General features: G+C 43.8%; 1 protein-coding gene across 1 annotated transcript; it reads left to right on the plus strand.

The window, feature by feature from the left end:
- The first annotated feature begins 5,190 nt into the window (after positions 1-5,190).
- On the plus strand, positions 5,191-20,425 carry LOC306939447 (nuclear receptor subfamily 1 group D member 1-like). Its single transcript, XM_079524035.1, has 9 exons — positions 5,191-5,372; positions 13,118-13,429; positions 13,571-13,659; positions 13,758-13,902; positions 16,427-17,019; positions 17,127-17,312; positions 17,736-17,946; positions 18,546-19,617; positions 19,901-20,425. Exons 1-8 carry the CDS (start codon positions 5,354-5,356, stop codon positions 18,740-18,742), a joined length of 1,752 nt encoding a protein of 583 aa, XP_079380161.1. The 5' UTR covers positions 5,191-5,353; the 3' UTR covers positions 18,743-19,617; positions 19,901-20,425.
- The last annotated feature ends 1,497 nt before the right edge of the window (positions 20,426-21,922 follow it).

Consider the following 21,922-nt stretch of genomic DNA (forward strand, 5'->3'; position numbering starts at 1 on the left):
GAGACACACCATCCATGCACCCACATTTCTGGCGCTGTAATTCCCTCTAGCGAAAGAAAGTGGAAGTGCAGCTGATATGGCTAGAGCTGAAATGGCAATGCTGGGCTACTACACTCAAATATTGAATTAGGCCCCTCAGTCAGTACTACAGCAGTGGTGGGAAGTAACTAAGGTACATTTACTCAAGTACTGTACTTAAGTAAAATTTGGAGATATGTTTTTCTTTACTGGAGTATTTCCCATTTTAAGTAGGCCTAATGTTACTTCATACTAATCTACTCCACTACATCTCAAAGGCAAATATTGTACTTTTACCTATATTTCATGCACATATCCACAGGCCCCTGGGCACTGGTCCCATTGGCCTGGTGGCCCTGGTCCATAATCCATCAATGACACCCATCACACGCACGCACGCAACGCAACGCACACACACACACACACACACACACACACACACACACACACACACACACACACACACACACACACACACACACACAAAGGCCTAATGCAGTCTGAAAATACACTTATGCATCATTCAATATTATAAATGTTTTTTTTGTGGCTTTCACCTTTATTTTATATATTTTTATGGAGGGACAGACAGTAGGCTAACAGGAAATGGGGAGAGAGATGGGGGGGAAGACATGCAGTAAAGGCCGTCGGGATCGGGAGTCGAACCCGCGGCACACTGCCAGACTGGATTACCAGCCAAGGTGCCTGGACCACTGAGTCATGGCCCAGGCCACATCATTCAATATTGAGGGTAATATTGTTTCATCACTTGTGTCATCAAGGTCCAGTGTTATTTGTGCTTATGAGAGTTGAGAGACATGAGTTATTTGTGCTTATGTACGTGATTATGAATCCCACCACAGCTGTACAATAGACGCGTCTGATTGGCTCCCAGGCAGGCATAGTTTTACTGAGGTTAGGGTTAGGGACAGGTTAAGGTTAGGTTTAGGTATAGTTACTGAGGTTAGGTTTAGGGTTAGGTTTAGGCATAGTTTTACTGAGGTTAGGGTTAGGTTTAGTCATAGTTACATAAACGATACAGTCAGTCACAATCTCAGTGGGATTTGCCTAGAGCTGCGGTGGGTCCATAGACTCCATAATAACACGGAGACCAGGTATTGCGACCATAGGTCGCAGATTACTATGAAAACCTGCAAAACCTGTCAGTCAGTCACACCACCATATATGGCCGTCAGTCCATCACGCCTTGTGACACGTCACGCCACCATATATGGCTGTCAGTTCGTCACACCTCGTGACACGCTTCATATATGGCCGTCTCCATAATATATGAAGATCACGACACTGACCTCATCAAACCCTGGATAGCCATACATGGAGAAGACTGGATTATCACCTAGATCATTCTGCATGGAGCCGGCCAGCAACTCTACATCTGACCTCAAACCCTTAGATCTCCTCTTAGATCTGACCTGTTCTGACATTCCATATGTTGATCCTTCCCCACCCGTCCTTCCTCTTCGATGTCTCCCTTTTGACTGATACCTGTCCATTCAAACTCTAGACGGACCCGCCCCAAAGTTATTAGTGCAGCCGTGCCCGGCAGCCAGCGAAAACTATACTTCTCAACAGGCCCGGACATTAAGGCCCGGCCCTACCTGGGCCCTCATCAAACCCTGTACACTCAAGACACTGCCCCCGCTACCTCCTTTAGATCTCCATATATGGAGCTGACCTGTTCTGACATTCCATATGTTGATCTGACCTCATCAATACACTCAAGACACGCTCCATATATGGCCAGTACAGAATTCATTCCATATGTTGATCTGACCCCCCATTCCAAAGCGCCAGCGCTCGCCCAGCAGTCTGCCGTCACCATTTAGGGCGAGGTCGGTTCTCGCCCTCAGGGCGTCTTACTGGTATATTAAACTATATTTAACAAATACAACCTTTTTTTGCAGTAAATATTTTTTGACACAGAATCAAATGTGTTAGTTAATAGTCATGATTCACCAGGAGTCTTAACTTTAACTTTTGGGGCATGACGTCTATATAAGGGTGCACGTGCCTCATGGGTCTCAAGCGGCCATTGTTACACTGGCACTCAAAAACTGTATGGGTCAAACAACAACACAGTAAAACTACTTCCAGAGGCTGCTTTCATCGTAGTTGGTTTCTAACAAGTGTCTCAGAGGAAAGTATTACCAAAACACTTTCAACATACCAATGTAAACACAAAACACAGAGACCACACAGAGACCACTGCTACCCTCCTGGAAGACCCAGCTGCACCGCTAACATCAGAATCATTATCAACTGTATTGTCACATCACAGTTTTCAAGTAAAAAAGGTGGCAAGCTCACACCGACCGACTCATTGGAGGCAATGTAGGGTTCAGTGTCTTGCTCAAGGACACTTCGACATGTAAGGACATAATTCAAGGTGCAGGACATTATTCAAGGTGCAACGTTATTCACGGTGCAACATTATTCAAGGTGCGTATATTCCGCGGGTAGTTCAAGGAATAGCTAAAGTCCAAGTCCACTAGTCCTGGTATAATCCCCAGTAGGATCAGGAAGAGCAAAAAAAGAAGGTCAGCCTAACGACATTGCCTGTCATCGCTGCCTCCCTCCCAACTGAGCAGTTCCTACGTATGCCTGTTTTGAAGTTATCAACACCAACCTCAATTTACAATTTACTTAATCCAGAGCGATTTACAGTAAGCAAGAACAACACATGGTAATACATCAAATACATCAAAAAATCACACCCGTGTGAAGTGAGGGGCGCTCTTATTATCGTACATCATCATACAGTACATCATCTCATTTCGGCCAATCAGAATTTGTGTCCTCACCTTTGTCTTCAACACTCAAAATTGTCCATTCATTGTCAATGGAATTTAATGTTTGGGTTAGGACAAAGTTTGTGTTGCACACACACTAAAAGCTGGACATATATCGCCCCTCAAATATAGTCATCAAGAATCATACATCCGTCTAACAGTGGAATATCTAATGAAACTATGCATATACCAAAAACCTGCCCAAAGGCAGGGCCCGGCCAATCAGAAGAGGGCAGGTATTTGTGCCCGGCCAATCAGCAGAGGGCAGGTTTTTGGGCCCGGCCAATCAGCAGAGGGTAGGTTTTGGGCCCGGCCAATCAGAAGAGGCCAGGTTTAGCGCCCGGCCAATCAGAAGAGGGCAGGTTTAGGGCCTGGTCAATCAGAAGAGGGCAGGTTTAAGGCCCGGCCAATCAGAAGAGGGCAGGTTTAGGGCCAATCAGAAGAGGGCAGGTTTAGGGCCTGGCCAATCAGAAGAGGGCAGGTTTAAGGCCCGGCCAATCAGAAGAGGGCATGTTTAGGGCCCGGCCAATCAGAAGAGGGCAGGTTTAGGGACCGGCCAATCAGAATAGGGCAGGTTCAGGGCACAGCCAATCAGAAGAGGGCAGGTTTTTGGGCCCGGCCAATCAGAAGAGGGAAGGTTTTTGGGCCCGGCCAATCAGCAGAGGGCAGGTTTTTGGGCCCGGCCAATCAGAAGAGGATATATGGCATGGGTATTTACGCCCAGCAGAAAAAAAGTTAAATGGAAAATAAAACTTAAAATGCATTTATCTCTGAACTAATCCTAAACAGTACAAAACTGAAAATGCAGGCTGTTTAGCTTGCTTAGTTGCTTCAAACACAAAAACTAAACATTTCATCAACTCAGTTAATTTTCTTCTTGAAAGCAGACAAGTCAAGCTTTCTCTGAAGGTCTTTCATTTCGTTTCATTCACAACAGAGAATTTTCAATAAATCATTCAAAAAGTGCAATCTGCCATAGCAGAAACTAGCAACTAAAGTGATTGGACCCGAATCTGGCAAAGAGTTAATAGCATTTAAAGTTTGGAGTTAACCATGTTTCATGACTGATGAGTGCTTTAATGTTACATTGAAAAATGCTTTCGCCCCTACTTAATTGTTTGTTACCAAATTCTGCCACGAGAGGGAGCTTTCTGCAAGATAATGGGGTAGTTGTAGGCCTATGTTTGTGTTATGTTGACTGTGTTACTGTGCCACGGGACTGACATGACTCAAATGAGCAGATGTATTTCATTTTTTTATTAATACATGTATGTATTTATTAATTTGTATTTTAGGGTCATTAGAAGGCTGATTAAAGGACTGTTGGTCTGTGCATTCCACCTAGTTATGCTCTAGTTGTTACAGAAAACCATCTCCTTTGCACATACGCATAGCTATAGCCTATGAAAGTATCCTAAGTAGCCTAAACTTTTGATGGTAGGCTAGCTATATATAGGTCCCCGAATTGCTCTACAATTTTTCATTATCCTTTGGCTCCTGTCCTAGCTGTCTGTGATGTTTGACATTGGGGTTAGTGTGTTTAGTTAACAACTTTTTAAACTTTATGCAGTTTGAACTTTGCAGCCAAGTCACGGTGAGCCACGCCCATTGTCCATGTGCTTCTCCCCCCCCCCCCCCCCCCCCATCTCTCCATCCCTCCTTAACACACGCACAGTAGGATATTTTACATAAAATGTGTGTCAGTAGGGCAGAGCTTTCCCCGGCACATGCAGAGCGCAGCACATGTAACGTGGCTTATTTGCTAAACGCATACCACCACGGTTGAATAAGCGGCACGTCAAACTCCCCTCAGCACTAGATCCCCGCCAATGAAAATGCACAAAGGAGTTGAAGGAGAGAGAGAGAGAGAGAGAGTGAGAAAGTGAACGGATATCATATCGCAGGTTTCACAGAGCGAGCAAAATCCCACACAGGCAGAAGTTGAGGGGACAACAACGGTCACATTTCTGACTGACTCACCTGAAAACGTGATTGGGGGGTGTGTGTGTGTGCTTTATACGTCTGTGTGGCTGCAGGGGTGTGTCACAGTCACTCCATTAACGGACATCCTCCAGCTGATGATGACTCTCGATTATTTTTTTTAGTTCATGAGAATTGGTCGCTGTGTTCGCTCGCGCGATATCACGCGCACTTGAGGCCAGGAGGAGGACGCACGCACGCACGAAAGACCCAGAGCGCATGCACTCAGGCAGAAAGCATCCAGGTATCTTTAACTGGGACGAAGCTCTTCGGCACAGCGCGCATCATCATCAGTGTATCAGTCAGTGAACATAGTAGGCCTATAGCCGAATACATCAGCCTGCGGAACCTATAGCATAATTAGTTTATAAGGAAACTTCATTCTCGCTGGAGAGACATTTCCATTATTGCTACCACTTGTGCGCTATATGGACCTGGCAGGTGCGTGTCTTGACTTTCCCACCTGCTCTCCTGAGACTTTCACTCCGGTCCTTTCGATATAGGCTAATCGAGACTATACAGAAATATCAGCATCATCAAGAGACATGGATAACAGTCCTGGAGGTAAGAATACAAACGTCATTATGATATTATAGGGACAGTGTGTTATCTCAACTCAACAGTGTCAGTGAATTTGAACGCTAATCATGACAATACAACACATTATCAGCACGGTGTATGATACAAGCCTAGTTATATAAGACCACAAACTTCTTTGATAATGCAAAATAGAGTGCATTATGACGTTACATTTCATTTAGAATTGTGTATGCAGGCTTTGGATTGATCTCTATATGATGTGCGCTTTAAAGCACTGGCAATTATGTCCGCGTGCAAAATCTTGTTTAGCCTGCAGTAGGCGTATACATATTTGATATCAACTATTATTCTGATGTTTTAAATGGAGATTGTCTATAAGTGTCGGTTTTGTTTTGATTTTAAATTTTAAGATGCTGACTCATTTATTTATTTATTTTGCACAGCCCAATTTGTAGCCAGCTATATGCTTTAAAATAATTGAGCTATGAGCGTCCATGCATGCATGGTTAAAAGTGAACTTGATCGGGATATTGTATAGCCTAGCTACTTTATTCAGCATGCATTAGCCTAATTACCGATGTTTGTATGATTTTATGAAAACTGCATTGGGTTGTGTGGGCATAGAGTTATGATTGTGGGCTGTGGTGGCAGCGACTTCCTGTTTTCCATGAAAACAAACTCACGTGGAACTCCAGTGACTGTCAAGTCAAGTCAATGTGTCACGGGCTGTCAGTCGTAAACTAGCATAATAGGATACTGTGTGTGTGTGTGTGTGTGTGTGTGTGTGTGTGTGTGTGTGTGTGTGTGTGTGTGTGTGTGTGTGTGTGTGTGTGTGTGTGTGTGTGTGTGTGTGTGTGTGTGTGTGTGTGTGTGTGTGTGTGTGTGTCACAGTGTGTGTGTGTGTGTGTGTGTGTGTGTGTGTGTGTGTGTGTGTGTGTGTGTGTGTGTGTGTGTGTGTGTGTGTGTGTGTGCGTGCGTGCGTGTGCCATTATCTCGAGTGACAACTGCATGTCATTATAAGATAAGATATAGGCTATAATAAACAAGTTTCTCCACAAGATCGAGGTTAGGTTAAGGGTAGCCTATAGGCTACGCACATGACATGAAGTGATCATTTACAATAGGGTGGTCACGTAACGTGACCACCCTATTATGGAACGTGACTCACGTTCCATAACAGGCGAGAGCATGCATTTGAGGCGTACCCTATGCTATGCACGTTCCAACATAGCAGTACAGTAACATGTTCTGTGAGGACACAGAACCCGGTGACCCTGCCCTGTATCCGTATATAGGCTAAGGCTACAGTACATGCAGTACAGTCAGGGCGCTGCTGCTACAACTTGTCTTGATGCATGCAGCCTTTATGTTTCACTAAAGAACATCTCCGAAAGAAAATTGACACTTTGCTGTAGTGCATACCATGTACATTATTATCTATTTGTCAATCAAATATAATACCAAAAGAACATAAATAGCATCATGGCATATTGGCATGGGTGTTGGGTAATGGTAATGCTGCGGGAAAAGACAATTGCATTTCGTTCAACTTGGGTTTTTTTGGTCACCTCCTAGACACTAGAGTAGCCTACTAGCCTACATACAGTCAGTAGGCTATAGCCTAAATTAGCTCTGGTCCATAGCTCTAATGCCTTCTTATGCAACGGCAGCAAAGGGCATTAAGGCTATGGACCAGAGCTAAGCCTAAATATAATAGGCTACGAGTGTCATGCGTGCACTTCGCAACGAATATTTCTAATGGGGGGATAGCTATATTGTTAGTCTTTTTTCCCCCCCACATTATTATTATTATTATTTATTCAAACATAGCCTGTAGCCTATATATATTTTTTTACTATAGGAAGCCATTATTATGGCTACACTTTCACTTTGGCGGTCGATATAAAACTTAAACTTAGTTTTTTATTGATGGTATTTGGAGGTGGGTGGAGTAGCCCTAACAACCCTGTCACGTGCAAACGCGCAAAATATACATTTAGGTTCCCATGCAGAGCAAGAGGTCACTGAGTTCGTTTTGTGGTATAGCACAAGCAGCGAACACAGAAGGATTGGATTAAGAGCGTCTGCTAAATGCCTAAATTGTAAATTGTAAAATAAGGGCCAAGACAAGATGGGCCAATTTGCTTGCGCGCGAATAATTTGAGCAGCAACATTCCAGTCATGTCCTACATAGCATAGGTTACAAGAATCACTTTGGGAATTAGGCCTAATGATAACAGGGTGCTGCTGCATGGTGCGTAAATTGCCAGAAATATTGCAATATAGGGGGAAAAAGGTGGGTCAGGGAAAAAAACTTGCACATGCGATTCCACTATAGAGCATGCTTCTATATATTTACTTTTTGTCTCTTTAATGTAAAGCCCCTGGCGGTGGCCGGTGGGCTGTAGGCCTATAGTTGGAACTTGTGGAAGTTGTGGCTGCACTGGATAGAGCGCAGCGCGCCGTGTCTTCCCACTGTGTGTGTGTGTGTGTGTGTGTGTGTGTGTGTATGTACTATGTAGCCTACCATCAAAGCGTCCTCACGTGGATTCCCTTGCAGAGCCGCGTGATTCCCAAGCCCTCCCTTCATCTCTCCCTCCCTCTCAACCCTCTCAGCTTCCTGCTCTCTCACGGACACTTCTGTGTTGATTACGTCCGCGGTGATGGGAAGGGGGAGGTTGGTCAGTGTGGGTCAGCGATTCCATGCAATTTGTCTCTTGTCACGTTTCCCTGCCTTTCTGGTAGGCTAATACATACCGAAAGCAATTTCCAGGCCCCCACTATATTAATGAATGCAGCATGCCTCAATTTGAACATCCCAAACATCTGTCAAGAACGTTCAGGCCAAAGAATCCATGTCCACAGTCTGGAACGTGACTCTACTGTTAAGCATTCCATGGCCCTGTATAGCCGGCTAGGCCTACTCATTATGCAGAATGTCCCATTTTACAAGTTAAAACATTTTACATGTTTTGAATATAGATCTACACAACATGCATGTGTTGTGAGCTTGTAGATCAGCTATTTTCAAATAGCCAAAGTTTAAATACGGCTGAAGTGGTTGATTTGTAGATCAAAGTACTAAACTATAGGTAACTAAAGTTTTCAAATAATTGTAGTGGAGTAAAAAGTGCAAGATTTACCTCTGAGACAGAAAATAGATACAGAAAATAGAAATGGAAATATGGAAATACCTGGAGTATTTCCATAAAGTAAAAATACCTCAAAGTTGTATACTTAAGTACAATACTTGAGTAAATATACTTTCCACTGTTAGCTAGCCTATAGCCTCTACTGAAATAAATGACCCCACTTTTAATGCACAGCCTCAATTTGACCATCGCACATGTGTGAAGTACGTTCAGGGCATCCATGTCTGCTATAGGTTGCGTATCAGCCTGCAACGTGACTCTACTGTTAAACATTCCATGGACCTGCATGGCCCTGTCATCTCCCTGACTGCTGATCCATGCATGCTCTCCAAACCATGCTGAAACTGATACCTGGGATTAACAGAGGCTACAACGCTGTAGTTGATGTGTAGTAGGCTAATCCTCAAATGGCTTTTATTGAATCCATGTTTGAAGTGTGATGTGTGCACGTGTCACTAATGCATGATTATTGTTGCATTCAAAATATATGTCTTGTGTATGTTTATTACTGTCTATCTATGTTGATGCGTGCATTTTAATTGCAAGTGCCAGTGTCAGTGATGCAGCATCCACTTGGAGAGAGGCTAGGGTACATGAATACCATTCTATCATGTTGCTGTTGACCTACTTACTAGCCTGGGTTAATGAAGTCTGTATCAGACTCTGAAACAGTAGGCACAGCTCATGTATAGCAGCCCACACCGAGGCTGGCTATTATATGAGTACCAAATGGCAGAACACTGATAACTGCAGTCATTATTTTGCATATTGATTGTGGCATTCCTCACCAGTCATGACTTATGGGTGGACTACTAATAGTCTTATGGGTGGACTACTAATAGTCAAATAAGAAAAAGGAAGGATAGAGAGAGGAGAGTATAGAGCAGGGGAGGGGAGATTGTTGTGCCCGTGAGGTGCTCACTATACTCGTGTTTCTCTGCCTGCCCCGGCCTATAGCCATTAGATTGTTGTGCCCGTGAGGTGCTCACTATACTCATGTTTCTCTGCCTGCCCCGGCCTATAGCCATTAGATTAGTGCTTGCACGGGTAGGCTAAGCTCACGGTCGGCTGTGCAGGGGACCTGCTGATTCCTCGATTAACGATGTACTGTACATACCGTACGCACTGACCTGAACGGCAGCTTGTACGTATAGCCCAGGAGAGTGCATCACTCTGTGCACACAGGACCTTCCGCCAAGTGCGTAAGAGCAGTAAACTGCAAAGAGCAATTCCCCTTTAACCCCAATCTCACAATGCCAATCTCCCAAGGCCGAAATATGATCTGAGAAGAGGGGGCAATTTCATTAAGCCCCGTGTCCCAGAACAACCGCACACAGGGGAGCTGATTGCTACAGTGCAGCCTGCAGGAAGGGCTGGGCATGATGCATGTGCTGATTGTGTATCTTGACAGTCAATGAGATTTATCTTGAGCAGATTGTAAAAACTGATTATTAATTGAAAGCATGTATATGGCACCCCATGCGGGACCATTCATAAACACTCACATGTATGTGAGTCTTCAGGTGGAAATGCATGTGTTAAGCTCAGGTAGAGGTGAGGGCCTTGTGCCTTCGCTGTGTCTGTTGGGACTGTCTGTGGCTCTGGAGTGAGTCAACAAATCCACTGACATGTGCAAGCTAAGGGATTATTATGTATATATATATATTTTGTCAGAATAGGCTACATAGTCAACATTTTAGGGTAGGCCTACTTTAATGCATAGTGTCCTCCAGATGAGTGTTCAGATATATCAGCTATATAAATTTGTCTTCAAATTTCATATGATCTTTCCCATTACTTGAACTGGGTGGGCTATGCCTATCTTATCAGTGCAATGAATGAGTGCATTATCCCCAAAGTTAAATCTGTGAGCTGCTACAGTAGGATTACTAGGATATTCCCATGGCAAAACGTGACTCACTTTCTCTGGCTGTATAGTCACTACTGGAGTCCACAGCCAGAGAAAGTGAGTAGTAGTAGTGGACATGGACAGCCGTGATTGAGGTACACCGCGCTACTGTAACCTAGCCTATAGGCAGGCCAGGTTTAGACTACTAACAGAGTAGGCCATGCTTCTTTGCAACATCTTTGGGGACATCGGGGTGCTCCCCCGTCAGGCCGTCAGCAGAACTAAATTGAATTGTGATTGTTGTATTTATGCACACGAGAGTGCGGATTTGTTTCGGGCAGTAACCGTGTCAGGAGTCCATGTTAGGCGGCGGTCAGGTGTCGTGCAGTTAGCTGCCTCTGAGCACAGTGCCAAGGGAGAGGGACTATTATTGGAAGGAACGGGGGAGGAGGCAACAGACCTCGCAAACACGTGATGTGCCTCGGCTCATTTACATTACGCATGGCTGGCTAGAGATGCGAGTCTGCGAGGGAAAAGAATCTTCCCTCCAAGGATAAAGAATACAAAAAGAAACAAAAAGAAAAAAAGAACTAGAAAAAGTGCCCTTCTGGGCACAGGTCTCCACCAGGAGGATAGGAGTGTGTGAGATGTTTGGCAAAATGTTTAGGAGTAATATAAACATGTTTTTTTGTTTGTTTGTTTTTTGCAACAATTTTCTTCATTTTGTTGAGGAAATGCAGAGCCAGATCACTCATCGAATCTCTGAGGATAGAATTCTGGATGAGCAGGACATGTGCAGCATTTTGAACGAAACGGGCCACTCCTGAAAACTTTAGAAAGCAATGTTAGCCAATCAGTGTAGAATCTGATAAATCCAACAGACTCGACTTGATCACATGACTACAGAGATCATGTGTACCGATTTGCGATTTGAGATTTGGATGAAATCTGTGTTTAGCAGAAATGGGCCTCATGGTGGCGCTATAACCGGCAGATGTGGAGGAATGCAGGGACAATGTTTTTCCATGGCCTCTAGGGAGTGCGCATACATAAGTTGTATACAGATTGATGAAGTTATAGCTAAAAACAGGAATTGGCCTGTTATAGCGCCACCATGAGGCTGATTTGGAAAAGAATGAGTGGCATGTCGTCCTTGGCCTAGTGGAAATGTGCGTGTATAATTTCACGGAAATTGCACAGTGTGTTTGTGATTTGTGGCATTTTGTTCGAAACGGACCAATCATGTGAGCTTTGGAAGCCAATATTAGCCAATCAGGATGGAAGATGGGAAATTGTGCAGATCTGTGTTGATCACATGACTATGGAGATAGTGTATACCGAATTGTGTGATGTATGGATAAAATGTGTACGAGTAATCTACAGAAATGTGTTTTGCCTAAATCGGCCTCATGGTGGCGCTATAACAGGCCGTTGAGGAATATTTGGGGCAGAGGTTCGTCGTTGGCATCCATGGAGTGTGTGTGCAAAGTTTCGGGCCAATGGTACCGGAGATTAGCTGATAACGGACGGATGGAAGGACGGAAGGAAGGAAGGACACACACACGGACGGAGTGCAAAACATACTCTCTCCCCAAGCCTTCGGCCTGGTGGAGACAATAACATTCTTCAGAACAAAGCATGTACAAAATTGCCTTGCCTGTAGGCTAGTGCCTACTGCATTTGCACGGAGAAGGCTGCTATGATAATAACATAACGTGAACGGTTGGGTGGTGCGGGTGCGACCGTGCGAGTGCGACTCTTGCACGTAGGCTAGTATATTTTTAGCGCCACGATCTGTGATCGCTTGAGCGCACCTCTCACAACGATGATGAAAATTCTTGTTGCAGAGTTTGTTTGGCGTCGCACATAATTGTGTACGCTTTATTACATCACCTCGCGTTCAACAAATAAGTTGTGGAAGGAAAACATACAGGTCATGCTGACAAAGTTCATATTCACTTGACCAATTAAGTTATCTATTCACTTCACAATCACAATATATAATGCATTTGATTGTTTTGTTGATTTGCATAGCAGTCCAAACAGAGGTAATTTAATTTGTAGTATAGGCATACAAAGTTACTTAAAGTTACAATATATTATATAGCATAAATAGCTAAAAAAAATATTGCAATTCTGTCATTGCTTCACATCACATTCCGCAATAACCTTATAACCTGTATTCTTCTAACATCTTCATCATTCTTCCCAATTCCTCTAAAACAGGCTTAACAATATGAATTACCCATTCTCTTGCACATGAATGACACTGACAGCCAGGAAGGAACACACAAATAATTAACATTTGTTTTGTAAAAATTGGAGCTGGTGCTCTGCTATTAAGATACTCCCTTAATTATGATACAGAACGCCCCATGGATATAGCCTACAAGAGCAGGCCCAAAGCAAGACCTTGAATTTGAGTTATTCAAGACTGAACTATAGAAACTAGAACTAGAAAGATGGAGGGTTTGCCAGCAGCAGCTGGTAGTATTGGTGTGGCAGAGACCAGTGTGAGAACCGGCTGTGTGATTGGTGCGGTAGAAATGTGTGGTCGATTAGAACCGTTAATTCAATCGGCTGTCTGACAGCTGATTAGAGCTGGGGCAAATTACTGTCCTGTGTCCTGCATCAACTATAGCCATGCTTATTTTTACGTAATCAACTTGAACTCCCAGACCCTGGCCTTTCTGTCAAGAGAACTGCTCAACTAACACGATGACTAGTCAACTTTACTAAAGGCCTCTATCCCTCTCTCTTGACTGCAGGAGGGGTGATCCTATATGCAGGTTCCTCGGGCAGTGCCAGCCCTAGCCCAGGCAGCCCGTCTAGCGGCTACCAGACCCAGTCACCTTCTTCCCACTCCCAGCCCTCGTCTCCGGAGGAGATCACCTTCACAGAGATCGGAGCATTGAAACAACAGAGGACGGGTGGATGCGGTACATCGTCCTCCAAGTCTGTGTTCCAGTTCCCGGAGGTGTTCAGTGGCCCCTCGACAGCAGCAGCTGCCACTCCTCAGCACACCTATGCACATCCCATCGCAGGAAAGAGGCCATGCGGGTTCTCAGGAACGTTCACCAGTGAGTGTCCTCCAACTAAGGCCTTTTCCCGTATGACCACTTAAACCTATGTAGTTGACTGCCGTCCCTCAGGGATTGTCATTATTGTTTTCTTTGAGTGGCTCATCTGACTGGCTGTTTGTCTCTTTGCTCCTTCCTCAGAGACAGGTGGGATGGTTCTGCTTTGCAAGGTGTGTGGGGATATTGCCTCCGGTTTCCACTATGGAGTGCATGCTTGTGAGGGCTGCAAGGTAAGCTAACCTATTTGCTTTAGGCACTTTGAGTGATGATTCGGCAATGATGGTTTGACTTTGCAGCAATTCATTTAATGTTTTTCTTTCGGTTCCAGGGCTTTTTCCGCCGTAGCATCCAACAGAACATCAACTACAAAATGTGCGTGAAGAACGAGAACTGTCTGATTATGCGCATGAACCGGAACCGGTGCCAGCACTGCCGCTTCAAGAAATGCCTCTCCGTCGGCATGTCAAGAGATGGTGAGACATCCTGACACATTTTATAGTAATGAGAGACTCTAACGCCATCCAGTCAGCGTGCCACAGTGATCTGATTAGCAAAACCAATGGGGAAATGGGTAGCCGGCAGAGTGAAGGTACCGCTGTGCCGATATATGTAGGTCTGCTTGAGGAATGCGATGCATAAAATCTTTTGAGGTCATCATGGCAGTAGCGCATTCTCTTGCTCCATTGGTGGTGCTGCAACTTCCTTGCACTCCCCTAACGTTGTAACATTGGGACAGGAGGAGATTACCACCCAGCGTTGTATCATTCTTTAAGTTTCAAAGTGTCTTTGGCTTGCCCTTTGCAACATCCTCTTGTTCGCTCGTCTTTTCACTCTAATTTCAAAGCAGCACCACCCGTTCTGTGTGCCGACCATGTTCCCTGATTCCGCCAGCCCCCCCCCCCCCCCCCACACTAGATCTCCCTGTCAGACTGTGATTTATGAGAATAGGAGCCCTGAAGTCCCTGAAGCTATCTGTCATCCAGAAAACTGCAGCAAACACAGGAATTATTTTAGGAAATTGGAACAGGGGCAACTTGATTACCTTGTGTATGCCCTTATAACATCTTTCCGCAATTAATGAGAGATTCAGTAACAATTAAGCTAGGGATGCAAAAAACCTTCCTTCTGCTGTCACCAGCTTTATCGAGCATGACGCTTCCATTACCTACTTTTAGCCTTGATTGTTGAACATTGATTGATCATCTATCATTGCAGATTAAGAAAATAGCATGGGCTGACCTAGAAAAACATCATAGAATGGGCGTATAGCATACACATGACCTACTTGGTGTAGTTTGCCTGTGTTCTTTCTCTCGGTACGTTTTCAACGTATCTCACCTACAGTGCTTTGCGTTGCCTAAGCCAGTGAATACTAAACAGGGTAGACTATAGCGTCGTTTCTGCATGTGCACATTTTTGGTGCACAGAGAGGTGAGCAGTTGAGCACAGAAAATAGGGTGGGAAAAAACAGCTTAATCAAGGTGCAAACACTCGACCCCCTTAGAGGAGATGTTGGAAAGCGTCGAGGACCGCAACCTAGAAACCCTGTTTTGCTCTGTTTCAGAGTATTGCACTAACAGGAAACCGCATGCAACTGCCTGCAGCCCACATTTAATAGTGAACTCTGATTTCACACAACACAGCTGGATTAATTTAGGTCTGCAAAGCAGGCAAATATTGTAGTCGGTTGGCATGCTGGCATACTTTTGGTCGAAGCAACCTATGATGATAACTAAGGATTATTGGTCTAATACTAAATGTTTGTCACCATTTTCAACAAGATATATGGTGTTATATTTTTAACATATTATTTATACATAGATATTTATAGTAAGTAATTTATAGAAAGATCTATATCTTTAAATTACTTAATCATTCTTTTTATTACAGTAACTAGGGGATTAAAATATATAGAAACTACACAGTTGAATCCTTCGTGTGAATTGTGTGTTGAATATCACTAGGCTTTGAGATCATCTTATGTAAAGAGTTTGGTCCCATTGGCCTCTGGCTCTCATCTAAGAGTACCCTGCTGTCTCTCCATCTCCCCCTCGGGTTCCGTGCACACAGTGTCATCATCTTTTCAACATCACCTTGCTGTCACTCCTTTCTCCTCGACCCTCTTATTCGCTTAGAGTCCACCTCTCTAGTTCTTCTCCCTTTCTCCATCTCAGTACCCACTGACATCATGCTCACGTTGCCCCACTGCCCTACTTACAAACGGTGGGAGGGAGTTGGAGAAGGAGAGAGGGACATCGAGAGAGAGAGAGAGAGAGAGAGAGAGAGAGAGTGAGAGAGAGAGGGGAGGATGAGGCGGATGTAGCAGGGAGTCTATAAATAGCCTATCCAGCTGATGGTTTCTCTGGGATGGGGGGTTTGGGGCCTGGGAAGGAAGCAAGCATCCATCTCAACAACACACATTCCTGACACAATCCTCTTTGAAATGCGTCAATATTTAAAATGAAACGTGACCATTTCCATGCCTTATGGATTACGTGTCTGCGTCTTATCTCGTGCATTATGCAGGTTTATGTTTTTTTTTTTTTTTTAAACGTGCTCTGCTTTCATGCATGCTCTGTATGATTTATGGTACAGCAGCTTCCCCATCTGTACCACTGAATAGGTGCTATACTTCAACTAGGGCTGGGCAATATATTGATATTCATTGATATTGTGATACGAGACTAGATACCGCCTGGGATTTTGGATATCGTAATATTGCGATATGGCATAAGTGTTGACCTTTTCTGGTTTAAATCACTTTATAGCCTACTTAAAAAATGCAAAGATTTGTCCAAAATAGCACAAATAGCCGATCTACACGCTCACAACGTGTTGCATTGTTAAAAGTTGTGAGCTTGTAGATCAGCAAATCTTTTATATACCTGTGTATATATGAGATATATATGAGATTTGGTTCTGTAGCCTACAGAATGGCCAACAGTGAGTAGAACAATGTACAGTATGTATCCTTATGTTTGTGTTCTCCTCCTATAGCTGTGCGCTTTGGCCGTATTCCCAAGAGGGAGAAGCAGAGGCTTCTGGACGAGATGCAGAGCTACATGAACAGTCTAAATGAGTCGGCTGCCATGGACATGGACTCGTCCCCAGTGAGGGAAACGCCCCCCAGCCCTGGAGATGGCAACTCTAAAGAGGCCATTGGCGCTATGTCCAGAGCCTACCAAGACATCTTCACCAGTGGTGGCCAGGAGAGAGTAGTCAAACAGGCTAACATCACCACCACCACCACCATCAACAACAACAACAACGCCTCTCGCTTTTGTCAGGAAGCCGTGGGCTACACCCACGTCTCCTCCTCCCCACCCAGCTCTGCCCAGGTTTACCAGACTTGCCCTGCTCCCACCTCTCGCTGTCCAGTTGTCCCTAATGACAACCAGCTCACGTTCACGACGGTAGACAACAGCCGCTATAACTACTTGATGTCATCCGGTCAGAATCACAACCTGTGTGACCGTACTGCACCTCAAGGGGGCGCCACGGCCAATCATAACAATTTCCCTAGTGTGGGAAACCCTGCCCAAAGTCATCCTTCCTGCCCTTGGAAATTAGCTCAAGGAGCTAAAGTGCTGGTAAGTGCGTGAGGAGACTTTGTACTACATAGCAAGGTCTTGTTATCTATCTTGTTTGGCGAACAAATCCTGATTCTCCTTTTTCTCTCTCTCTCTCTTTCTCACAGGCCTGTCCTCTCAATGCATGCCCTGTGTCTGGGGCAGATCGCACCAGTCAGCAGATATGGGAGTCCTTCTCGCAGTGTTTCACTCCTGCTGTCAAGGAGGTGGTAGAATTCGCCAAGGGCATCCCAGGATTCCAAGAGCTCAGCCAACATGACCAGGTTATGCTGCTCAAGTCGGGCACGTTTCAGGTAATGACTATACAAATTAACCGTGTATAGGCCCAACAGTCAGAGATGCACGATATAATCAGTAGCGTATCGAAATCGGACATAAAAATGCCATTTGCACCTTTAACCAAGCTACAAAAGCTGCCAAATCGTGCATATCAATGTTAAGTACTGTAGTCTGTAGGCATATATTACTGTCAGATCTCCTGAAGCAGTCCAAAAGAGAATGGAATGGATTCATGAATTAAATTACAGAGGTGATGTGACTTGCGGCTAGCTGTTAATTAATTAATTCAAGTTGAATCTCGTACACTATATAAGCTGTTCTGTGAACATGTAGGTGTGCGCATGCATGTCATTAGAATACCACTGGAAAGAAAATCACCATTACGCCACTGCCTGCCTACCTGTGTGAGTAACAGTTGTGTTTCTTGGTATTGTCAGGTTCTGATGGTGAGGTTCTGCACTCTCTTCAACGCTGAGGAGCGTACAGTGACATTCCTGAATGGCCAGACATACCCGTTGCCCACCCTGCGGGTCCTGGGCATGGGCTCCCTGCTGGACGCCATGTTTGAATTCAGCGAGAAGTTGGGTTCACTGGGGCTGGAGCCTGATGAGATGGCCCTCTTCATGGCTGTGGTGTTGGTCTCTGCAGGTGAGAGAGAGAGAGAGAGAGAGAGAGAGAGAGGGAGAGACAGTAAAACACAGTAAATACCACAATATAGAAATAGTAGGTAGCTAGGCATATATGCTGAATGTCTCATTTGACATGTTTTCTTTGAAAAGCTTTCAAATATGGTCAAGACCTTTTCAGAATAGTGGCTCACGACGTGTCGCACTGCAACACATTGTGAGCTTGTAGATCGTCTATTTTCTAGTAGTATTTTCTAGTATTATTAATTAATTAATATTAATTAAATGGTTAATGTACAATATGTTGCGTAATATGTTGCGTAAGAATAATGTAACTGGTAACTAAAGCTGTCGTAATGGCGTAAAAAGCACAATATTTGGCACTGAAAATGTAGTGGAGTAGAAGTACTGACATTTTTTAATATTCAAGTGAAGTAAAAGTACCTCAAAATCGTTCTGAATTAGCCTACAGTACTTAGTAAATGGAGTAAATGTACTTAGTTACTTTCCTTCTCGTCTTTAACACCACAGACTGTTAAGCTCAACATGTAGCATAAGCATTAATGAGCAATAAAAGTGTTATTTTCTGATTAAAACATCAACATTGTGTGCATTCAACAGACCGTTCGGGTATCGCGGATATGCGGGCCGTGGAGCAGCTCCAGGAGGGTCTAATCCGCGCTCTGCGTTCGCTGATCACTCGCCGTCGCCCAGACGACAGCACCCTCTTCCCCAAGCTCCTCCTGCGTCTCCCGGACCTGCGGACCCTAAACAACATGCACTCAGACAAACTGTTGGCCTTCCGCATCGACCCTTGAACCTTGATGCCGCTCACATACACAGTGCACACGTGCACAAGTACACATACATGCCAATATATATACGTATATGGAAACATATTTGATGCACATGCTATATAAGTGTCGACTCCTCACTTCCAAGGACAGGACTTACTTGGAAATCGAAGAATTGAGGAACAATATATCGTGCACGCACACACACACTCACACCTCAGTGTCTCTTGGAGGTTCTAGTGAGACTATAAATCAATATGTAGGCTTACAGTTAACCTTTACTTCCAGTCTGCTTCAGACCAAAAGCCGGTACACTTAAGTTTTCCTTATTCCTAAAGTCATTATTAACAGGCCATCAATAACAAACCACATCTAAAGAGCTATCGTAGATAATAGATTCAAACAGTTACAACTTAGGGACCATTAATGATGACTGAATATGTTTCTCTTTGTGTATAAGACAAAAGGGATCCTGTATATATTACTAAATTAAGCTTGGCATCTTAAGGTCATTATGCATCACTAAGAAGGATATACTATCTGCATTAGTACTGCAATAAAATCAATATTAAACGTGTCACCCATATAATAGGATCCGTTTAATGCTTTTATCAATTTGTAATGAAATGGATCATCTTCAAGGAAACTATATGGTTTCACATATGAATCCTATTTCACAAAACTGTTATGAAAAATGTTTATCATATCTGGCCGCACACCAGGACTGATGGAGACTATACCTCCACATCATGCATGTTGAGTTTTGTCGGCCTTATGTTTCATTTTGTTGCTGTAAATATTGTGTTAATCCAATGTCTCCATAAGGATTGAACTGATATGGTGGATCTGACCGATGAGTTCAGAGTCTAGAGGAATGTAATACATCGTTCTGTAAAATGGTAAATGGTGCATTTATATAGCGCCTTTATCCAAGGCGCTTTACAGAGATTGTGCATTACATTCACCCATTCACACACACATTCATACACTGATGGCAACGGAAACCATGCAAGGCACCAACCAGCACATCGGGAGCAATTAGGGGTTCAGTGTCTTGCTCAAGGACACTTCGACACTAACTCTGGGGGAGCCCGGGTTCGAACTGGCAACCTTGCGGTTGCCATCCAGGGACTCTACCCCTGAGCCACCGGCGCCCCCACTTGGTACTTGTTCTGTACCAAGTGGGGCTTCGCCAAGCCATGATGGGGAAAATATATATAGTGGGGCTTCTCAGAGCAGTGGTTGTCAAACGTTTAATTTCGAGGAACCACAGTTTGGTATGCGTTCCGTTAGGTCACGATACCCTTTATGTGTACACTCTCTGAGTTGGTTCCTAATAGGGACCCCATGGAACCCTCTCAAGGACCCCTGGTGGTCCCCGGACCTAACTTTGAGAACCACTGTCTAGAGAGCAGAGCTCAGACACACTTCCTGCTATCAGATGATGTAACTAACCAGCATATTATACTCCCTGAAATCACCAGCACTCACTCCACACGCATTCTTTCCTCTACCCCCAATGTTTGTCATACAAACACAAGCGATATTTTTTCGGGGTGAGGGATCTTATTTGATTGTCCTCCCCCTGCTTGCTTATTTGATTATGTTTGATTATTACTGATTGAGCACATCTTGTACATTTTGTAAATGTTTCTTCCTGCATAGAAATTATATAATGATATAAAGTTGAAATTATGTACCTACTGACTCATCTCGCTTTGTCCTTCTTTTGCACACAGTCAAAAAACACAATAAAAAGCAAGAACAGTGTGAAAACATGAGTGGATCCCAGAAATGGGGCCAACTGTGCACTGACCCACATGAGGAAAGTTACAAGTACACATTTTGTTTCGAGCAAAGACGCAGGGTGCCAAGTTGTTTAGAAGACAAATCTCATAACCAGCTGCAGGTTTGATGCCTGAAAACAGGCTGTATTTCCAGTAAAATTGTTTCTCTACACATCAGTGATTAAGACACATATAGCACACTTAAGTTGCTCTGAAGCTAAACTAAATGTAAGAAAATGTATTCACATGTTTTACTTAAGTAAAAGTATCAATAGGCTAGCGGCAATGTATAAATACTTACAAGTAAAAGTCTGGAATTCAAAATACTAAAGTAAAAGTACAAAATTATTATGCAATTATTATGCATAATGATCCGTTTCACAAGTTTTCAAATGTATAAAAAACTTTTGAAAACAGCAGATCTACAAGCTCATAGATGGGCTATTTTCACATGGCCAAAGTGTATATAGGGCTGAAGTGGTGATGCGTTAATGTTTTGTAATAATTATCAGAATCTACAAAGTAGGATAGCCTTAACTATCAACAAGGTTTTCAAATAATTGGATTAAAAAGTACAATATTTGCCAAGATAGTAGTGTAGGCATTGAAATTTGAACATACTCCACTCCAGTAAAGTAAAAGTACCTCACATTCTACTTACAGTAAGTACAGTAGTTGAGTAAATGTACTTAGTTTGCACCACTGTATATCCCTTTTGCAACTAAACTAAGATGAGTATTTACTATTAGGCCTACCTAGTAGAAACCGAATGGTCACAGAAGAAGGAGACGGGTGTGATTCTCTAAAACCCACATACTGTAGTGCAGTGGTTCTGGTTCCCAAACTTCTTCACGTCAAGGACCCCCAAATTGACACCAATTAGCCCACGGACCCCCATTTGAAAATATATGCCAACCCGTTTAATTTCAAGGATCCCCAGTTTGACATGCATTAGGCTACGGACCCCCATTTAATGGCATTTCTATCTCTGGGACTGGGACCCCCAATTTTTATTGTAAAATCAAAGTTAATTTAACTCTGAGTGTACAAATGGAACCAAATGGAGCCGTTAGAGAGTGTACAAATGGAACCAAACGGACCCTGAGTTACAGACCCATAAGGGTCCATTTGGTTCCAAACTATAATTTAGCTGGAGACCCCCTGGAACTCCCTCAAGCACCCCTGGGGGTCCCCGAACCCCACTTTGGGAACCACTGCTGTAGTGCACCCCAAGCTCCTTGGGACAGAATCCTTCCACTATTAAATAGGGCATGTTCTATTCTATATTCCTCTGGTAAATTTCTAGTTCTAATCTGTTGATCTTAAATAGGCCTATAGAGAACTTAAAAAGAAGAGTGACAGTGGGGCAATCCAACTGTCAATACAAAAAATTATGTTTGCTGTCACTCTGTCTATA

The sequence above is a fragment of the Electrona antarctica genome (genome assembly GCF_951216825.1).
Source record: "Electrona antarctica genome assembly, chromosome: 2".
Lineage (NCBI taxonomy): Eukaryota > Metazoa > Chordata > Actinopteri > Myctophiformes > Myctophidae > Electrona > Electrona antarctica.